Source organism: Neodiprion lecontei, chromosome 7 (assembly GCF_021901455.1).
Source record: "Neodiprion lecontei isolate iyNeoLeco1 chromosome 7, iyNeoLeco1.1, whole genome shotgun sequence".
NCBI lineage: Eukaryota > Metazoa > Arthropoda > Insecta > Hymenoptera > Diprionidae > Neodiprion > Neodiprion lecontei.
Genome location: NC_060266.1, coordinates 25,487,397 through 25,506,030, shown reverse-complemented (window position 1 = coordinate 25,506,030; position 18,634 = coordinate 25,487,397). Strand labels below are relative to the sequence as shown.

Sequence of the window (18,634 nt, the reverse complement as noted above, 5' to 3'; positions counted from 1 at the left end):
GTTTTTTTTTTTTTTGTTTTTATTCACTTCGTATCTTAAACCAACAATTTTCGTATAACAATGCCTTTCCCTTGTGCAATATCATTCGTTAATGACGTTTTTTGTCTTTCGACCTACAGTTCAAAGTTATGAATGATAAATAAAGAATAAAAAAAAAAAGAAAGAAAACTGTTACGCTGTGATTTTACGAGTACAAATATTTCGTCAGCGGAAAGGCAACTTTCTATTTTCATCGGAGAAAGTCTCTACTTCGGTCCCCTCATATCTTCGACTGTGGGTAAAAGCGATTCGGAAAAGGCGTTTGGGTGGAAAGACGAACGTTGGCGCCATCGGTGTAGCCTTGTGAAACTACTTGACTGACGTAGTTGCGTGGGTTCGAAAATTTAAAGATATACGAAAAATTCATCGTCAAATTGAAAAACGAGGCTTGCACGCCGCTTAAAAAGAAATTCGCGATAATTTATCGTCAAGATTCAACGGACTCAGAATGACCAAAAAAAATTCTATTCACAGATAGGAGGAATCCGCAAGTTTGTTTGGGTAAAAAAACCTTTCGGAATCGCGTAACAGACGCCTACGTAACATCGTCAAGTAAGTATTCGGGCCCAGGATTGGTCAGCGCGTTCAGGTAACCGTTCGGATTTGACTAGGATTGGTGAACGGTTACGGGAATGCAAGGCGGTGGGAGACGATGGTAAGGAGCGAAAGTGAACCGGGCACCAATAATGGTAAGGAAGAAGCAAGGTCGCGGGTGTGTTGCGGCTGGTTCCGAACACCAGATAATCGCTGAGACGAGATCGCGGGTTTCGGGAGTGAAAAATCGCAGTGAAAATCGGTGACTTCAACGCAGCGATAATCGAACAACCGCGCGATCATGTGTCGGATGTGTTCCAAGGTCATCGGTAAAATCGAAGGCTTCAAGGGTTCCTGAGGATCGCGGTGTAGACGACTCTTTGACTAAAGGAAAAAGATATCCGTCCGCGGAGAGACTTGAAGATAAAAAAAAAAACAAAAGAAAACAGACATCGCGAGTCGCGGTTCTAACGATCGGTGAAATTTTTAACATCACTTTACAAGATCTCCCGTCTTACTTTCGAATGATAAATAAGAACTCGTCTGAGTGTGTGCGTGTGTGTGTTACTTGCGAATGTATATTCTATGCACGTAATCGCGTTGCAGCGCTGCTGACGTACGAATGAGGAGTACGACACACCTGTTGCTGGACACTGTTGAGGACCACTAAATTGCAGGCTTTTAAGAGGAGAAAAAAGCGGGAATTATGACGCGGAAATTGAGCAAATTTCTTATACTCTTCGACAATACCAATCTCCTGTATTTTCCCGGGCACTTTCTTTCGGGCAGAGTGCTAATCGAGCTCGATGACGAGGCCTAGTGAGTTCACTGTTTATCTATTCATCCATCGAAAGTGAGAGCTGATTGCATTTACTGTTTTTAACATACCTATAATAATGTAATCTACCCTCGCTGTGGAACCGTATTTATTTTTATTCGATCACGTTTGGTTTTTCTTTTACAGCTACTGTACCGGTAAAATTGAATGTTTGTCGTTTTGACTAGCATTTTTTTATTCGTCTATAAATACTAGTCAGTTACAACAAATAACAAAACACCTAGGATAAAAAAAGGTAAATCAGAACGATAAACATTCAAATTTTCTGGTACACTAGCTGTAACACAAAAATTGGACCTGATCGAATAAAAATAAATACGGTTTTACGACGATGGTAGATTATTGTATTACAGGTATTTTAAAATTAGCAAGCACCTTCCTTGTCGCAAAATTTTTCCGACCAGTTTACCGTGACACTATATACAGCATAATTTTTGTTAATAATAACTGTAGTTTTGCGAAAAACTAAAAAAAATCACATTACAATAAAACCATTCGTATACAAAATATTCTAACATCAATTCCGTTATACTAAACCTTGTTCCAACACACGCGTTAGTTAAAAGTTTTCACGTTACACGCAAAAAGTGAATATTTTCCGACCATAGTTGTTCGTCACAATCGACGACAAAGCTAATCTGTTTGTTCGTAACGACACGTAAGGTGAAAAGAATCCTTCCCAACATCAATCGTTTCTCTATTTCCGCAGCGTTTCCGGGCTGCATTTCCACGTCGTTGGCGAGGGGGTTGTAAGGGTTCGAAGTCAGCGCGCCGAGCGGGTCTACGACAAGGAGAACTACATCGATTTCCGGATGAGACTTTTGGGGGAGCCAGGCAAGCGCCACTCGCGACTTTACGTTCCTCGAATATCCCGTTTTAATCCAACGGTGCTTTAACACTGAGTTCGAATTCCAGGCGAAGGGCCGTCCCTCCTGTCCCCGGGGATCCACAGCTTCCCCTTCAAGCTCGGACTTCCTCTCGGACTGCCCTCGACCTTCCTCGGGAAGCACGGATGGGTCCAGTACTACTGCAAGGCGGCCCTGCGCGAGCCTGGAGGCCTGACGCACAAGAACCAGCAGGTCTTCATCGTGATGAACCCGATCGATCTCAACCTGGAGCCCCCGATACTGGCGGTAATGATACAGACCGATATAGAAACCCTGATCTATCTAACGAGTCCGACGACCACTTATTTTGCGTTTCGATCTCCTCCCCGCCACGAAGCTTGATCAAAGATCTTCTCCAATGCAGCAGCCTGCAAGGCTCGAGGTCGAGCAGCGAGTCGGCGTCTCCTGCGTCTCGGGGGGCCCCGTTTTCTGCAGGGTCAGTCTTGACCGCGGTGGATACGTCCCTGGAGAGACCATCGGCATTTCCGCCACGGTCAGCAACCGCAGCAAGGTGAGCGCTTGTCGGCGCTGGGAAGGGACAACGAGGATTAAGGGGTGACGCCGCTGTGAAAATTTCAAAATTTGACAATTTTTATTTTTCTTTGTTGGAAGAAAAGGTAATGAGGTGATGATATTCAAGGAAGCTGTCGGGCATACGTTCAAGCGTAATGCAAAAAATTTATCATTAACAAATAATAAAAAATCGTGACACTGGAATCATTCTCCCCAGACATGCGGCATGTAGGCTAAATTCGGCGCGTTTGAATCTGCGAAAGTATAAAAATAGAATCACCTAATCTACATATTGATAGCTACAGAAATACGTAACGAATTTTCGATAAGTCAATTTAAACATTGTTTATTAACAAATAAATACTCTTCCTTTGATCAAACGTTGAACATTCAAATATACGCAAGTTACACAAAAATAAATATTTTCAAAATCTCCTACGTACGTTTGTAACTAATGATATGTAGATTATTTGATTCTTTAATTTTTTTTTTCGTGAGAATGACTCCTGTATCGTCATGTCTGAATATTTGACGACAATAATTGTTTGCATTATGCTTGAATATATACCTAATAACTCTTAAATATTATTACCTTATTGCCTTTCTCACATGCAAAAGAATAAAATTCAAAAAATAGCTTTCTTTTAGTATTTACAGCAGTGTTACCCCTTAAGGGGCTATCCTACTGTAACCAACATGCAAACGGGCTAATTTTTGGAAATTTACACATCAGCCGTCGCGAAGAAAAGTAACGTGTGAAAATATAAATATTTTTGTACCTAAAAACATATGAAAAAATGATTAGTATTGCATTTGCAGTTTTTCCTAAATAAATCTTGTTACACGCTGGTCACAGTAGGATTACTCCGTAACGGTGTTCGCCGAATCGTATCTTCTCATTATTCTTCTCAGGTGACCATGAAGTCCACCAAGGCTTCGCTTACCGAGACGATCCAGTACTTGTGTCGAGGAAAGGTCCTGGCGAGCGAGACTCGGGAGCTCGCCAGCGTTTCGAGGGGGAAAATTCGACCCGGGGATGGGGAGGAGTGGCTAAACGAGCAGATGTACGTCCCTCCGTTGCCGCCGACGAATCTGCGAGGGTGTCACCTGATAAACATACTCTACCACGTATACGTGAGAAGTTATTTAACTGTCTTTCACGGGGTTCGTTCTCCCAGCGAGTCTGACGTTTCGCTGTCGTATTCTTCCGCAGTTCGTCATCACTCCCAAGAGCCTCGACAAGGAGATCAAGCTCCAGATACCCATCGTCCTGGCCACTTATCCGCTCAGACCGGAAGGAGCGCCGGCCGGAACCGCGCCCTCTAAAAGGGGGGCCCACTACCCTTCTACTTTGCCGATATTCAGGCCCTGGCTGGACGACAAGGCCTTTGATGTCCAGGAGTAGATTATCCTTGATGAGGAGGACGCATCTCGCATCTCAATTACTGTTTTTCATGATTTTATTTTTACAGTAACATTTGTTTAATAATTTCAAATTTTTACACGCAGAAGAGTAAGTTGTAAAGTAATGCGGAAAAGTTTTTTTCTTCCTTTTTTATGGCACATCTCTCACGTATGGTCGCCTGAAGTTGCCCGTATTAAAATCTGGTAGACGCGATGTCTCAACTTTCACGCATGTGACAAAAGAAAAAAGAGACCAAAGAGATTATCGAAACGTATACTTGTCGTTATGGTCTGAAGCACCGTCAAAATTATTTCAATCATCATATCCAGTTTAATCCATTGTTTCAACTATTTAAGTTAAAAAAAAAGATATTCAAAATATCGTTTTCTTTATATATAGGATTTGCAAAATTTTGCTTCAGACGATAGCGACAAGTATACTTTTTGATAATCTCTTTGGTTTTTTTTTTCTCGCATTGCTTTATATCTTCCTATTTTATGTGTAAAAATTTGAAATTATTAAATAAATTTTAATACGAAAAAGAAATTATTAAAAAAAAGTCACCGTGACGTGAGATTACCCCCCTGAATATTTGAGTTGGATATGTTTTTCACACCGTTTAAAGCGCCATATTAATTTTATAACACTATCTTAATGTTTTGAGCCACGCGCGCTGGAATCAAATAACGAAACTTTGAGAGTTGCATATTTTAGACGTGGATCCCGCGCGTATTTAACGATGGTTAATTAAAAATGATTGTATTTAATATATGTAATTTAATGCAGTTTATATATACTGATATAAATATATTTGCGTACGTGTGCATGATTATGCTTTTTATGTGTGTGTATGAGTGTGCTTGTTGTTTCAACTCGACATTTAACAGAGTTCGTTGATAATCCTAAAATTTATATGTTAAAACAAATTTTTACCCAAAATACATACAATTAACCGAAGTCAACCGCTCGTCTGCATTTCCTCTCGAAGTTTTTCGAGAACCTTTTCCACGGTCTGATTAGACACGATGACGGTCTTCTGACGACTCTTCGAACCCTGCGGGATGAGTTGATAAGATATTAAGCAATGAATTTCTCGTCTGTTGAGTATACAAATCGATATTACTAATCATGGTGTCATTTGATTTATAAACGATCTTTCCTTTCAACGTTACCCGAAAAAAAACTTTCATTCATTATTCTTAGACAAATATTTCAATTGCATGAATCTTATCATACGCACCCTGTCCAAAGACACGTCCGACTTCCTTACGCCCAGTACCGACGTCAGGTATTTCACCAGCTCTGTGTTTGCTTCGCCATCGACCGGAGGTGCTGATATAGCGACTCCGACACTCTCTTCGGAAATGTCTGGGGAGAGAAAACAGGTAGAAAAATGAAATTTGAGTAAACCAGAGTGAAGGAAAACACCAGAAACGGCACATCGTCCGATTACCTGTTACATTGTTGTGCTTGGCTCCCGGCTTGGCTTGAATTTTGATCAACACGTTGCCGCTTTTGTCCAAAGTAACTGGACAAGTAAGGCGAGGCTGAAACACGCGCAGAAAAACTAAAATCAAACGAATAGTCATGTTATCATACAGAAAAATGCATCTGATACATCGTAGCTTAGATTTTATCGATTGTTTCCATGCCTCATCCTTTTCCGTCAGTCCTTTTTCGGACCACGTATTACCGTCGACAAAATATACATGGTGACTCTGGTCTTCTCTAGTGAATTTTCGCCCAGCGGCTGCCCAGCCTGTGTCGAGCATTGTTATCGAACGACTGAAGCGAGCAGCTGAGCAAGACCAGGGCCACGCGCTCTGCTCCGAAATGTTGTTATTGGTTCGACAGATGATCGCGTAAAGAGAGAAAACCGAGAGAAGACGGGAGGAGGATCTTTCAAGGAAAGGATAAAATTTCCAACGGTTTCCAAAAATACTCGGGTGAGTAGTAACGAATACTTACCTCGATATTTTCACCTGTTTTCACCTTCTCCCTAGCCTTCTTGGACGATCCTTTCTTCGACATTTCTCGCAACGAGATGCTGCTCGTTTTTTTCACTGCGCCTAATTTTACGTCACACAATTTTATCACCACTTGTCCAAACATCGGCGGCTCCTCTCATCATTTTTTATTTATTTTTTTTTTTTATGGCATCTCCGTACCCCGGACTGATTTTATTCCGTTCTGTCAGACTCCCTGGCCTAGATGCTAAATTATCAACTGAGCTGCTAGAAACTTAGCGACGTGGAGAGGGGTGAAGGGAGTACGCTCAGGAATGCCAACATAGAGGCTGAAAAATTCCCCGCAAGCCTCGCGATTTGAAATAGAATTTTTTTAAAACGTTCAATTTTCTTTACACCTTGTATTTAAATCATACAAAAATTTTATCGTAGGTCTGTTTATTCCTGAAGCGGTATAAAAGATGCCGAAAAAGTTCGTTGGGGAGAACAGCAAGGCTGTGGCAGCCAGGGCGCGAAAAGCGGCAGTAAAGGAAGCCGAGGCCTCGAAAAAGGTCCAGGAGGCCGAAGACAAGGCGTGGCAGGACGACGATAAGCAGTTACAGAAGAAGAAGCAGAAACAGGTTTGAAAATAGACTAGAATAAAGGGAATAATTTAACAAGAGAAACGACAAAACAATCACGGAAAGTGAACCGAATTGTACGTTCTCTAGGAAGAAATGGAAAAGAAGCGGCTGCAGCAGTTGGAGAAAAAAGCCGAGGCGAAGGCGCTCCTCGAAAAGGAAATGTCCAGCATTAAGGTGGGCGGAAAACAGCCAGCGGCGAAGTTGACGCGGGCGGAAATTCAGGCGGAAACTGAGAGGCGGAACCAGGTCGCCCAGAAGAAGAAGACCGAAGATGAGGAGAGACCGATAGAGGAAAACATCAACCGAATCGTTCTCGAGGGCGAAACGGCCCACGGAATAGACGAGGCGCTATCGGTTCTCAGGTGAGAACGAGGAGTTAATCACTCGTGAAACCCGATGCACACTTTTCCGGATATCTTGTTAAACTCTTGAAATATTTCACACCTTCTGAAATCTCTTGAAATCTTTTACAGCCTTCGAAATCTTTTGAGAACTTTGGAAATCTCTTGAAATCGTTTGAAATTTGTTGAAATGTTTTGAAAACTCTGAAATTTTCTTTTGAAAAAATCCTTTAAAATCCGATGAAATCTCTTGTGATTTTTTGAAATCTTTCGAAATCACTCAAAATTCTTTGTATTCGTTTGAAATCCCTGAAATCTTTTTAAGCCCTTGTGATCTAGAATTCAGGTGTACATCAAATCGACGAGTGATTAACCCCTCTGGTGAGAAATACCCGAAAGATTTTTAACCGCGTACTTGACCATGTTCGCGACTGAATTACAGCACGAAGGAATCTGAGGTCGATCGGCACCCTGAAAAACGGCTGAAGGCTGCTTACACCGCGTTCGAGGAGCGAATGATGCCGCTGATCAAAGAGCAGAATCCGACACTGCGGCTCAGCCAGCTGAAGCAGATATTAAGGAAGGAGTGGATGAAGTCGCCGGACAACCCGCTCAACCAGAGAATTCAAAATCGCTGAGTCGATATCGCGCTTGAAACGATTTGTCGAGGGAAGGGTGCGGGCGAAAGTATTTTAGCTGGTAACGCGGATTGGCGAGACCGTTTCGTGTTTGACCTCCTATAACGCGATCTATGTACCTGCACGTCGATATGCAGAATTGTCACTGGTAAATGAGAAAAGTGCGAAACAAACACAAACGGAGAGACGTTCTTGTTGTGTAAATCGATTAATAAATTATGCTTTTTTGAAAAAAAAAATAATAATAATAATAATAATATCGAATTATACAGCGGAAAAATACACTTGAATTACATACTATACACGTATACAACATATCGTAGAAATGATCTTTGGTACATGACTCGTTACATAGCGCAGTAGCAGATATAGCCTCTGATAAAGTAATTTTTATCAACAATATACTATATAACAACGAAAACGACAATAACAATAACGTTGAACGGCGTTTTTCGACCTTCTACAACGATCGTCGAGTCACCTTTTCTTTACAATTAAATTTACTCAGGTATATATTCGCCTAGCTTTGGTTAACCAGAGGCTCGATGCAGACTTTAAGGTTTCACTATCGTACACTCGGTTCTCGTATCGAAAAAAAAACAAAAAATCAACTCCCGAATACTTGTCTCTACCACTTCTTGTTCTTCCACAAGTCTATGAAACAATGAATCATGTGGTTCAGCTGTTCCGGACAGTCCGTCATTGGGTTGTGACCGGCCGATGGAAGGGCTTCCAAAAACGCTTTCACCATCGTCTGAAAGCAAAACGTTCGTTCGAATCATTCACCAGCATCAGGGAAACTATGAAGAAGATTATTGCGACATTGCATTCTCTTCGGGGTCTTAATTCACAAACGTTATACTTTTAAGAAATTCTGCAGCACAAAGAACCTTGTCTCAAATCATCTTAATATGAAACTTGAAGTCATACTGTATTACAAGTTACAGTAGGTGTTAAATCGATTTTTTTTTTTTTTTTTTGAAAATGTCAGTATTGTGCCCGTACTGTGGAATGTTGTGCACACATTCTAACGGGCATTTGGTACTTGGCTTATGCTAAACACCAAGAAAAACTTCTGAAGCTACCAAACGAACACATAGAAAAAATTTTTATAATTTTTGACACCTCCGATGAAGAGTCCATTTTTTGACAAATTTTGATTAACTATATTTTATAACGCACACACGTTCATACGTTAAAATATTTTTGTCGTTGTTATACTTGGCTAATACCATACATTTCTACATGAACCATTTGTGTACATCAGGGGCCCAGTTTGGTACAAGGTTCTTTCGTATTTCAACTCACCCTTTCCATCTGACACTCCTGAACAAGTGACACCTCGTTGTCCCTGAGTCCATGAACGAGTAAAGTCGGTGTGCAGATCCGCCTGTAGAGCGTGTACTCCCCTTCGGGCCAGACCATGCCATCGAGGACGTATTTCATGTGGGAAGGTCGCTGCTCCGGGGGCTCGGAACCGCAGTAGGGGTGTTGGCGTCCCCTGGGAGAGTACATGACCTCTCGGCGAAGACCGCAGACCAGAAGAGGAGCCACCATCGCTCTTAAGCAGCAGTGAGCAGCCCCCTCAGCACTCGGTCTCGCCAGGGGCGTTGGACCACCGCCGGATATCAGGACCAGCTGATGAATGTTGCTTTCGAACTTGCAGGCCAACGCGGCGGCGAGACTACACCTGAAAATTGAAACGATCCGGGAGTTGATAAGCTTTCGTCGAATCGCGGAATAACCCTTATTGTTAAATGGAAATGTGAGAAGAGAACCACTCAAACCACTCACCCGTAGTTGTGCGCGACTATGACGCACTTATGTCCAGGCCTGAAAGCGTAATGATGAAGAAGAACGACGAGGTCCTTCAGGAGCTTTTCGAAGTGGTAATCGCTGGCGCGATCAGGAGCGGAACTGAGTCCGTGGCCGAGCATGTCGGGGGCGATGCAGGGGTAGCCGAGATTGGAGAAGTACTCGAGTTGGAGTTCGAAGACGTCGGCGCTTGAGCCGAAGCCGTGGAGGAAGACGATCGTGGGTTTCCTGTTTTTGCGGAAGAGCACGATGTCGCGCGGGCTCTCCGGGATCACGGAGCACGAGTCGTCCAGCTCAGACCCGTTCGATTCTTTGTCCTCCTGCAGCCTCCCGAACGAATCCGAGCGTTCCCTGGCCTGGGCGACCAGCGAGGACCTGATCGAGTCGGCCCTTCGTCGAAGCTGAACTTCCTCGTTAATCGGTTTCTTGCTGAACTCCAAGCGCAGCTTTGCGAAGCTGGGATCAGTTTGAACCTCGTCGAGAGGTTCGGAGGTATCGGTATCACTGCCACCCGTCTCGGGCGGTGATTCAACCTCCCCTTGGGGCTCCGTTACTTTCTCGGTCGGCTCGTCGTCGCCTGCGCTCTTTGCCTTCGGAGCTTGAAAGTCCTCCCAGCTTTTGCGAAGGTGCGTTCGACCGAGTTTCGCGTCTATGATCTCCATCAGCGATTCCTCCAGGCTGGGCTCCTGGTCGGGCTGAAACTCGACCGTCTCGACGCTGTTTATTCCGGAGTCTATGCAGTCCAGCTGCTCCATGGTGCAGCGGGCCAAGCTCTTGCCCACTGGTCTGTTAAGGTAGAACTCAAGCCCGTCGGGATCGCTCGAGGAGCCCAAGAACGCGGGATTCTCGTAACCACTAGGCGTCATCTCCTCCTTTCGAACGCTCCCGTTTCGTTCCAATGACTTCTGCTCGTCGGCGTGAAAAGCGAAGTTTAAATTACCAAACGGCTCACCGTTATTGTCGGACTTACGTTCATCGGGGCCGACGGACACGCTTTCATCGTCGCCTCCCTCCCGTCGTCCAAGTTTCTCAACGTCCGCAGCGAACTTTACCGAGTCGGTGAGTATTTCTTGAAGAAGATCGTTTATGTACCTCTCCAGATCCTGGATGATCTTTGTCTTGACGATCTTCTCCTCAGCGACGGTCGCCCTTTTGGTCGGTTGACTGGTAACGGGGATCAGCACGTCAAGGTTGATCGCCACGCTCCTTTCGATCTCCCCGATGTCCTGCCCGGTCTTCTCAGCCTCGCAAAGGCTCGTCCGAATCCTGTTTATCTCCTTCGAAATGATCTCCTCCTCGGTCGAGCTTAGCCTGGCCGACTGCCGAAAGGAGCACCTGCAGTTCCCGGAAGGATGAGGCCGCTTCGACCACCTTGAGAAGAAGTTGTCATTGACGGATTCAGGCCGGCCGTTGTTACCCTCGTAGAACCACCGGCCCCTAAGCGCGGGCCTCAAGACCCGCAGAGTTCGGCGCTGTCCGACGATGAAGAAGTCGCAGTGCGGCAGTTCAACCTTGGCCGGATCAACGCGACCGTGATTCCTGAGGTAGGCCAGGCACCTTCGGTACCAGGAGGGTCCGTCGGACCCAGGAGAAGACGTCGGGGGCTCGCAGCCGGCTTCCTGCATGACGGAAAGACTGCTGCAGCGTGTCCCTAAGTGTGCCTACGACTTCCTGCCTACCGGTGCTGACCGAGGCATGCTCCCAAGGAGCGCGACGCGATCGCGAAACGACTTGGGCGGGGGCTCGGAGCGAATTCGTGATCGTTTAGGTCCCGGTCGGCACCACGCGGCGTGAAATAAGATTGTCAGCGGACTTGCGTGCAGCCAGCTGGGTACACACTGAGTATAGTAGGTATAATATAAGTTTGCCAGCGCGCAGTTGGAGGTGACGCAAACTGCTGGGCGGCGTCACGGCGTCGTCGTTCGAGCCGAGCCGAGTCGAGTCGACTTTCTTGTCAGTTGCAAGACACTCGGAGTGTGTTTCTCAAATCCTCACGTTCACGTCACTCGCTGGAGGAGGAGTACTTGCCGCGGTTGTCCCGCGGTGGCGATCCTCGGCCGACTGCGCCTGTCACCCTCTTCGCCGCGTTTCGTCGGTACGGTAACGAGTGAAAATTGGGCACGATTGACACTGGCGTTTAGGTCACGGGGGCCATGGCGTAGTGGCCATAAGCTCGGGCACGGCACCGCAGACCATAGCTCGGGCTGCGTCTCAATACTGAACGCAGTGCGCCGAGGGCCCCGACGCCTGGGTCGGTCCCGTTACTCGCCGCCATTCGCTATACTCCGACCGTTCTAACAACACCACACCGAGAAATGCTTACTCCCGCCAGCCGGGGCCCCGGCTGCTATGCCTTTCCGGCCATCCGCGCGGCAGGTTGCTCCAAAAATAATCATCCGCCTCCCGCACCCCGTCGCCGGGCCAGTGTAAACAGACCGTCAGCTATCTGGAATTCGCTGTTTTATCTCAGTTCACACCGAGAGCCAGATAGCCGTGGCGACCCCGCAGCCAGATGTTGCGCAACCTGCATGTGCCCTCGCTTTTCAGCTAATTACACTCTGTACCGAGACCGAATCGCATGTGTATACCTGTTACGCCCGTCGTGGCACGTCGTTACGCCTCATTGCCTGTAGGTACAACCGACGAGCTCTTGAAAGCCTAACCCGTTAACCGCCTAATAATCGGACAGGCACATCGATTCGAACTATGCGCCACGATGCACCGACACGCCGGGGGACGTGGACGAATTTCCTAATCGCTTCCGAGTCCTCGATATTCCACGACCGTAATCCATACTTCTCGGTACCTTACCCCTTTTCCGACAAGTAATCGCGCATCACAGTTATAAACGTTACCTACGCCTACGGCACGCGCGGCGACTCGCGTTGACTCTCATAACAATGGAGGGGAAATATATGGGCCACTGTTTCTGATACGATGAATATTAACTTGCCTCACCCTCCCCCTTACCGCCCCTCATGTCTGACCTCGATTCGAGAAAAATTAGGCAAAACAATAACGGGCCTTTGTGGCGGAAAATTTACTCCTCGGATTTCCCGAGTGAGGAGCCAACCATCGTAAAGTCACCTGAAGAACCTCCGTAGAACTCAAGGAGAATTCTAAATCGGACGGAAACGCGAAAGGACAGACTCGGATTCGTTTGAGAAACTTTCTGGCTTATTCCGTTATGACTCATGATCAGATTCGCGGAACGATCGCTTCCGCCCACATTTCATTTGCGAATTCAAGGAAGGTAGGGAAACGTATAATGGAACCGTTACCGTTGCTCGTTAAATTTGCGCGACAACCCCGAGGCCAGGTAACTAATTGTCAGAGAATTCTTCGGGGTTATCAGGCATCGCGAGGAAAGTACATATAGACACATTTGCGAGTCCGCGCGACGCGGAGGACTTTGTTATCAGATTGCCGCATGTATCAGAAAGCCCGAGAAACGTTATCCCGGGACGAAGTTCAAACAGACGTGTCCCGGATTAAACATCCTGCAGACTGTGAAAGAATAGTCGTTAAGTTACGAGCAATTATTCACGCGTGTCGAGCCTCGCCGCGTTGTACACGGTGTGGGAGGAGGGAGTGCATCGCCCTATCTTGTCAAGAGACGGTGAAAAAAATGTGTTGCGCAAACCGACTACTATCTGTTTGCCAACCGTTTCTTTTGTATATAAAAGGGCAACACGAGGCCCGGGATAAGAAACTCGCAGGTCGCTCAACCTCCCACATCCAAGCAATGCGCCTCGCGGGTACCGCAGCCTCGATTGCGATCCTCGCAATACTCGCGAGTGCTTCGGCTCAGCGATCGAACTCCACCCTCAACGAACTCGAAGATGACGCCGAGAAGATCAAGCCCCCTGGACACGACTACGGCTCGTCCACCCTGAAGACCGAGGGATCTCTCTGCCATCACAAAGATTACAGGTCGTACATCAAGTGCCTGCTGAGGCATAGGAGGTACGACTCACCGCAGGCCACTGGTAAATATAGATCCATAACATTATGTATTCCGTGTTGAAGCGTCGACGTCATCAACTTCGCGTCAGTCTGTGGGTCGAGGAAGCGGTTTGCACCGTCCATTTTACCATCCTCAATTCTCGGAAGATTCATATCACCGTCAACAATGACGAAGACCGAGCGATCTAATGCTGTGGAATAGTTGAAATTTTGTACCCAGGTAGAACGCCGTCAGTCCCCGCTGCTGGCAACGGATGCATGGAGGAGTGTGAACGCGAGCCGTGTCGTCGTCAAGACGTCACTTCCTGTTCCGAGGTCTGCTACGATCGCTGCCTGAGAAAGACGAAGGAGATCCACCATCGGATCACCGAATACGAAAGCGCCTGCGAGGAGGGAGACAAATGCGAGGGAGGAAAGTTCGAACATCGTCAAGGAGTGAATCCGTTCGCCAACCTAACGACCAGCATCGACATTCGGAATTACGTCAACAATACCAACCTGATAGTTAACAACCCCTTGCCTGACTCGGACGCCGGTCATCGTGGGAAAAAGCCAGACGACACAAACCGAAACAACACCAGCTGCGGGCCTGGACAACCTGGGTGCTCAGACACTGGGACTGACATCGTGTCGGGTAAGAACAGCCGGTGATCAGCTTCGTTTGCTGTCTGTCTGTCGATCCGTGGCCTGATCTGTCATTCGACCTTGGATTTTCAGGCGAACAACCTGGACTGAATACTCCACTCGAAGCAGCCCCAGGATTTCAACCGTGGTACCCTGCACCAGGTACTGCAAGCCTCGCTCTCGTTCCCCAGATTCAAATGGTGCCGCAAATCACGTTCGGTCTTGGGATCAGTACTGGTTTCGGTTTGGGTTCCGCCCCTGCTGGCTGCCCGTACACGAGCATCTGGATGTGTATTCCGAATCAGCAACTGCAGCAGGTATTCGAATCGCTGTCATCTGAATCTCATCCTCTTTGGCGTATTTTTGTTACCAATTTTTTGTGACTTCGTGGTTTTTACAGACTTCCGATTGCTCCGGCTGCAAGCAGCCCTATCCCTATCAACGTGGAAGATGTGATCCTGCCTGCCAACGAGGCTGAGGTCGGATTCTGAGCTTGTATTCCCGGAATCGACGGTGTCGTCAGAGATACTGGATTCAGTTTCAATGTTCCCTGATTACCTTAAGTCTAATTTCATCCCATGATGTAGGAATAAATAAATATGACGCGATAAGAACGTAATAGATAACACATAATATTATTAGAATATGGTCGTTTCAATATTTTAATCATACCATTGTTACAATGCTGGCACGCGACGTGTGATTTCATCCTATTCAAGGCTGCCTCTGAATTGAAACAAGACAACCAAATAGCTGAACATAATCTTTAAACTGACGGTTGTGAGACCTCTGCCCAACCTTACGCAGCCAGCGAGTCTGGGCTCCGGTGAAAGAAGGTAAACGGTATCCATTAGTCGAAAGAACTCGGTTCGGGCAGCCCAGGAGAACCGTGACCTCATGCCGCTTATCTTTCCGGCGACCTGTTGAAGCATCGATCGGTAACTGCAGGCGTCAGATTTTTGCCTAAGACCGTCGATCATTCAGCGTCGGTAAGTAAGGAAGGTTGCCTTTAAAAATGGACTCTTACCTCTTCGCCTCCGGCCAGCGTGATCCTCCTCCCTGCCTCACAGTAGACCTGATTTATAATTGTGCAGTATAACAGCGGGAAGAAAAGTTGGTAGAGTAGAGAGGCGGTCACTACCTTGCTAGAGAGACCCACTGTAATAATAAAAAAAAAAAATGGTAGAATTTTTCTGTAGAAAGGACCCCGCAGAGCCCTTATCAAAAGTTCTCGTGGAGATAAGTCCCAGCAATAAGTAGTTTCCGAGATACAGGCTTCGGATAGGGGGTGTATGAATTTTTTGATATCTATGTGTTACGCGATTTTTACGAATTACAAACCTTCAAAGGGAACATGAAATCAAATGTATCGCTCAGAAACTGCACAGCCGATTTGCCGAAACTTCACACGCGCGTGAATAACAGAACAAGTCGATTATTGCAAGAGTTGGAGGGTCTCGTTCTTCACCAGAAATCCGACGTTGCACCCCCTTCCGGTAAACCAGCGAGTTCATGGATGGAATCGATGCGTCGATGGAATCAGTCACAGCTTCCTGCCTATCTTCGAGAATCAACCGGGCAGTTTTTTCAGTGATTTGTTTGATTTCAAGTCCCATTGAAGCTTTACAATTCATGAAAATCAGGAAATCCATAGATATCAAAACATCTGGAAACGAACTTTTTTCCAATTACGGAGCCGATTTCCATAAGTATTCCGCGGGTTCTTTATCGTTGCCTCGAAAATTGATCTTCTAAGAAACTACGATTACCAATCGCCGAATAGGCTCCGATAATCATGTCGATGTAGAGAATGACGTAAGCAATCGTGGTCATCAGGTTCATCGATCTGTTCAGGCTCAACGCCAGTGAAGTGATCCTCAGGTAAAGAAGCCTGTACCGTATGATAACGGAGGCGTTGGTACCCTGAGTCGAGTGCAGCGTCTGCATGGGTTCAAAGAGGAGGATTCGTTTTTGAGATAGTTTGGTTCGACGCAAGATTTTCACGGTATACCTTGGATAGATTTTCGCAGTACTTTTGGTACGTTAGGCTGAAAAGCTCGGCCTGGATTTGCCACATCGTTGCGACACACTCGAACGTCAGTAAGGGTTTTGCGTTTGTGATCGCTTGGATGATCGAATGACGGCCAATGCTTATGGCTATCACGGTAACGGGGATCGGCAAGATCAACGTTACAATCGGTAGCAGACGGCTGGCCGTTTTCAGTTCAGGAAAAACCAGCGACTTTCCGGCCAGGGCGCGAAACTCGTCCTCAACGATCTTCCATTCGTTCAGGTACCTCGTTACGGATTTGCTGGAGAATAAGCCGATTATCGGCAGCACAAAGTTCGGCCACGTCAGCGCGAGAGTGAAGAAGCTGTCGAGCCCAAGCTGAAAGAATGTCAATAGCTGAATATCAAGAAAAGAGGGAAATACATGAGACGGGAAAATTGATCGTCAATACGTCGAATCCGGATTCCAAAAGTTCCTTTATCTTTGGCGTGATCGAGATAGCGGCGACCACGTCAGTCACCACGTGGAAGAGGATCGCGTAAATGGTCTCGACGGAGAACCAGGAGAAGGTGTAGCCATCGCGTTTAACGGAGATGAAGAACGTCCCGGATACCCGGAGGGCCAGGATCATAGGACGACAGACGGTTCTGAAGTCCATTCTTGTGTCACCGTCTCCGAATGGCTGAAGGATTCGAATTCTCGTTCCGAACTGCCCGATGAACAGCGACGGTTACAATCTATTATTCCGTCTGGCAGTTTCACACAGTTTGATAAATTTCGGTAATGGTCCGAATTAGGTGACAGCGGCGATACAATTTGCAGGTACGGATGGTCTAATCGTGCCGTTAGGAGAACGAATATGCGAATTTAATCATCGCCGCGTTTCGTGAGTCCCTGTATTCAGTCCCTGTGTCATTAGACACTCGAGCTGGTTTCGAAACGCTAAAAGACATGGGAAAAAATCGAGCGACGATTACCCTGCGACGAGAAATTGATACACCGAGTTGTAGCGTGCAGGAGATCGAAAGTCGTCTTTAAAGCTGAAGCCTGCAGCTCGTTCCCGATACGCACCGACTGCCGGGGGAAAGAGTGAATTACACTAAAATGACTTCTTGAATCCAGCACACCTACGTTACACGAGAGCGCATCTACCGGTCATTCCGGGTTGAGCGACGGCCAGATGTGACGCAAGCAAGTTCATCGATCTCTCTGGCCGGGCAGTTATGCCCGGCACGGATCACGATCTTCGATCCGAGCCGATTTTAGGGACCGACAGACGAGCCAAAGGCGTCGTCTCGTCTGGTAGAAACATCGTCGGCGCGTGCCTTCGAACAACGAGCCAGATTTTCACCGCGGATCTTTTTCCCCGTTTCTTTCTTCCCCTCCTGTTATCGCCGCGGTATCGAAACTGAGTACGAGGAGCAGCCACGCGATCCGGTGAATTAAGCCTCTTGGTTTCTCTCCTGCTGCTATCAAGTTCCTCGAACACAGTTCATATTTTGTACTCCGATCATGCCGCATAAGTGCACCACCATACGCACCTTTTCGTGGTTTGGGTCCGTTGCACGTCACTGCACACCCGAGACCTTCAATATTCCGGCTTACAATTATCTCGTTTCCCGTCAAACGGGCGTAAGGGAAATGCCGAATCACGCTTGAGAGCGTGTAAGTAAAGTCACGAGTAAAGTCGACAAGTGAATTTCGGTCGGTTTCAATAGCTGTAAAATTTAGAAAAATTGTTTCACCCGCTTTCGACCAGATGATCACTAATCGACAGCGAATGCGATTCGCGAGGATGAAAAGCGTGACGACGACGAGCAATTTGACGTGTGAAAATCAACAATTACGGCAATCAGGACGCGGTTCCGTGGCGTGAGCGGACCTAATTAAACTGGTATCGGAGCTTGGCCAGATGCGAAATCGGGCCGAGAATTAGGGTTTTCGCTTTCCTGGGGGGTCCGGGGGTAAACAGGTGTCCCGGATAATCGCGGTCTGCGTGCCCCAATTCCTCCGGGTGCAGCAGCCGCAGGAGCAGCGGCAGCGAGAAAGCGAAAGCGGTCGGTCGGTTCGAGTCGCCGATAATTCTCGTCCTCCTCTTCCTCCTTCTCCTCTTCTCGGCGTGGGAACCCCGTCGACGTATTCGAAGGCTTGTTCAGCCCGCTCCTACATGCGGACCCTCTGCCCACGACAGACTCGTTGTGTATAACTAATTTCGCCCCGCGTTGTGTGTAAATCCTCGCCCACGCGGCGAACGAGCGATATCGTAACACGCCGTAATGTCCCGGCTATTAAACTTGAATTCAAATCCCCGTTTGCTTCGTCGGGTCCTGTTTCCGGTAAGGCTCATATTATATTTACAAACTTTACGAAAGTATAGACTGCCCTCGAGTGTGTTTACCTTCGATGTTAATTCCGAATGTCACGCTAATCGGC

The 18,634-nt window shown here is 46.9% G+C and overlaps 6 protein-coding genes across 11 annotated transcripts; 3 read left to right on the top strand and 3 right to left on the bottom strand.

Annotated features, from left to right (window-relative positions):
• Positions 1-709: 709 nt before the first annotated feature.
• Positions 710-4,457, top strand: LOC107223096 (arrestin domain-containing protein 2). 3 transcript variants are annotated; one of them, XM_046745842.1, is made up of 7 exons: positions 710-728; positions 1,180-1,392; positions 2,121-2,245; positions 2,327-2,544; positions 2,636-2,809; positions 3,724-3,945; positions 4,025-4,457. In XM_046745842.1, the coding sequence occupies exons 2-7, from the start codon at positions 1,280-1,282 to the stop codon at positions 4,214-4,216; spliced, it is 1,044 nt and encodes a 347-aa protein (XP_046601798.1). In that variant the 5' UTR covers positions 710-728; positions 1,180-1,279; the 3' UTR covers positions 4,217-4,457. The 3 variants fall into 3 exon arrangements, with proteins under 3 accessions (XP_046601798.1, XP_046601797.1, XP_015518160.1); XM_046745841.1 differs by lacking the exon at positions 710-728 and adding an exon at positions 739-1,050; XM_015662674.2 differs by lacking the exon at positions 710-728 and having other exon boundaries at positions 739-1,392; positions 2,663-2,809.
• Positions 4,458-4,887: 430 nt separating this feature from the next.
• Positions 4,888-6,467, bottom strand: LOC107223093 (UPF0235 protein C15orf40 homolog). Of its 2 annotated transcripts, none has more exons than XM_046745845.1 (4): positions 6,199-6,467; positions 5,670-5,783; positions 5,457-5,584; positions 4,888-5,270 (listed from the first exon to the last, which is right to left on the bottom strand). In XM_046745845.1, the coding sequence occupies exons 1-4, from the start codon at positions 6,326-6,328 to the stop codon at positions 5,175-5,177; spliced, it is 468 nt and encodes a 155-aa protein (XP_046601801.1). In that variant the 5' UTR covers positions 6,329-6,467; the 3' UTR covers positions 4,888-5,174. The 2 variants fall into 2 exon arrangements, with proteins under 2 accessions (XP_046601801.1, XP_015518156.2); XM_015662670.2 differs by having other exon boundaries at positions 5,670-5,763; positions 6,185-6,464.
• Positions 5,981-8,022, top strand: LOC107223092 (coiled-coil domain-containing protein 124). Its single transcript, XM_015662668.2, has 4 exons — positions 5,981-6,162; positions 6,616-6,803; positions 6,894-7,168; positions 7,590-8,022. Exons 2-4 carry the CDS (start codon positions 6,645-6,647, stop codon positions 7,783-7,785), a joined length of 630 nt encoding a protein of 209 aa, XP_015518154.1. The 5' UTR covers positions 5,981-6,162; positions 6,616-6,644; the 3' UTR covers positions 7,786-8,022.
• Positions 8,023-11,513, bottom strand: LOC107223091. Its single transcript, XM_015662667.2, has 3 exons — positions 9,580-11,513; positions 9,094-9,475; positions 8,023-8,539 (listed from the first exon to the last, which is right to left on the bottom strand). The coding sequence occupies exons 1-3, from the start codon at positions 11,223-11,225 to the stop codon at positions 8,414-8,416; spliced, it is 2,154 nt and encodes a 717-aa protein (XP_015518153.2). The 5' UTR covers positions 11,226-11,513; the 3' UTR covers positions 8,023-8,413.
• A 536-nt stretch (positions 11,514-12,049) lies between these two features.
• On the top strand, positions 12,050-14,809 carry LOC107223088. 3 transcript variants are annotated; one of them, XM_046745840.1, is made up of 5 exons: positions 12,050-12,233; positions 13,287-13,589; positions 13,769-14,200; positions 14,284-14,507; positions 14,591-14,809. In XM_046745840.1, exons 1-5 carry the CDS (start codon positions 12,179-12,181, stop codon positions 14,666-14,668), a joined length of 1,092 nt encoding a protein of 363 aa, XP_046601796.1. In that variant the 5' UTR covers positions 12,050-12,178; the 3' UTR covers positions 14,669-14,809. The 3 variants fall into 3 exon arrangements, with proteins under 3 accessions (XP_046601796.1, XP_015518151.2, XP_046601795.1); XM_015662665.2 differs by having other exon boundaries at positions 12,132-13,589; positions 13,787-14,200; XM_046745839.1 differs by having other exon boundaries at positions 12,132-13,589.
• An 82-nt stretch (positions 14,810-14,891) lies between these two features.
• Positions 14,892-16,866, bottom strand: LOC107223086 (gustatory and odorant receptor 21a-like). The gene is made up of 5 exons (XM_015662663.2): positions 16,653-16,866; positions 16,202-16,579; positions 15,960-16,131; positions 15,218-15,348; positions 14,892-15,110 (listed from the first exon to the last, which is right to left on the bottom strand). Exons 1-5 carry the CDS (start codon positions 16,857-16,859, stop codon positions 14,901-14,903), a joined length of 1,098 nt encoding a protein of 365 aa, XP_015518149.2. The 5' UTR covers positions 16,860-16,866; the 3' UTR covers positions 14,892-14,900.
• Positions 16,867-18,634: the final 1,768 nt, after the last annotated feature.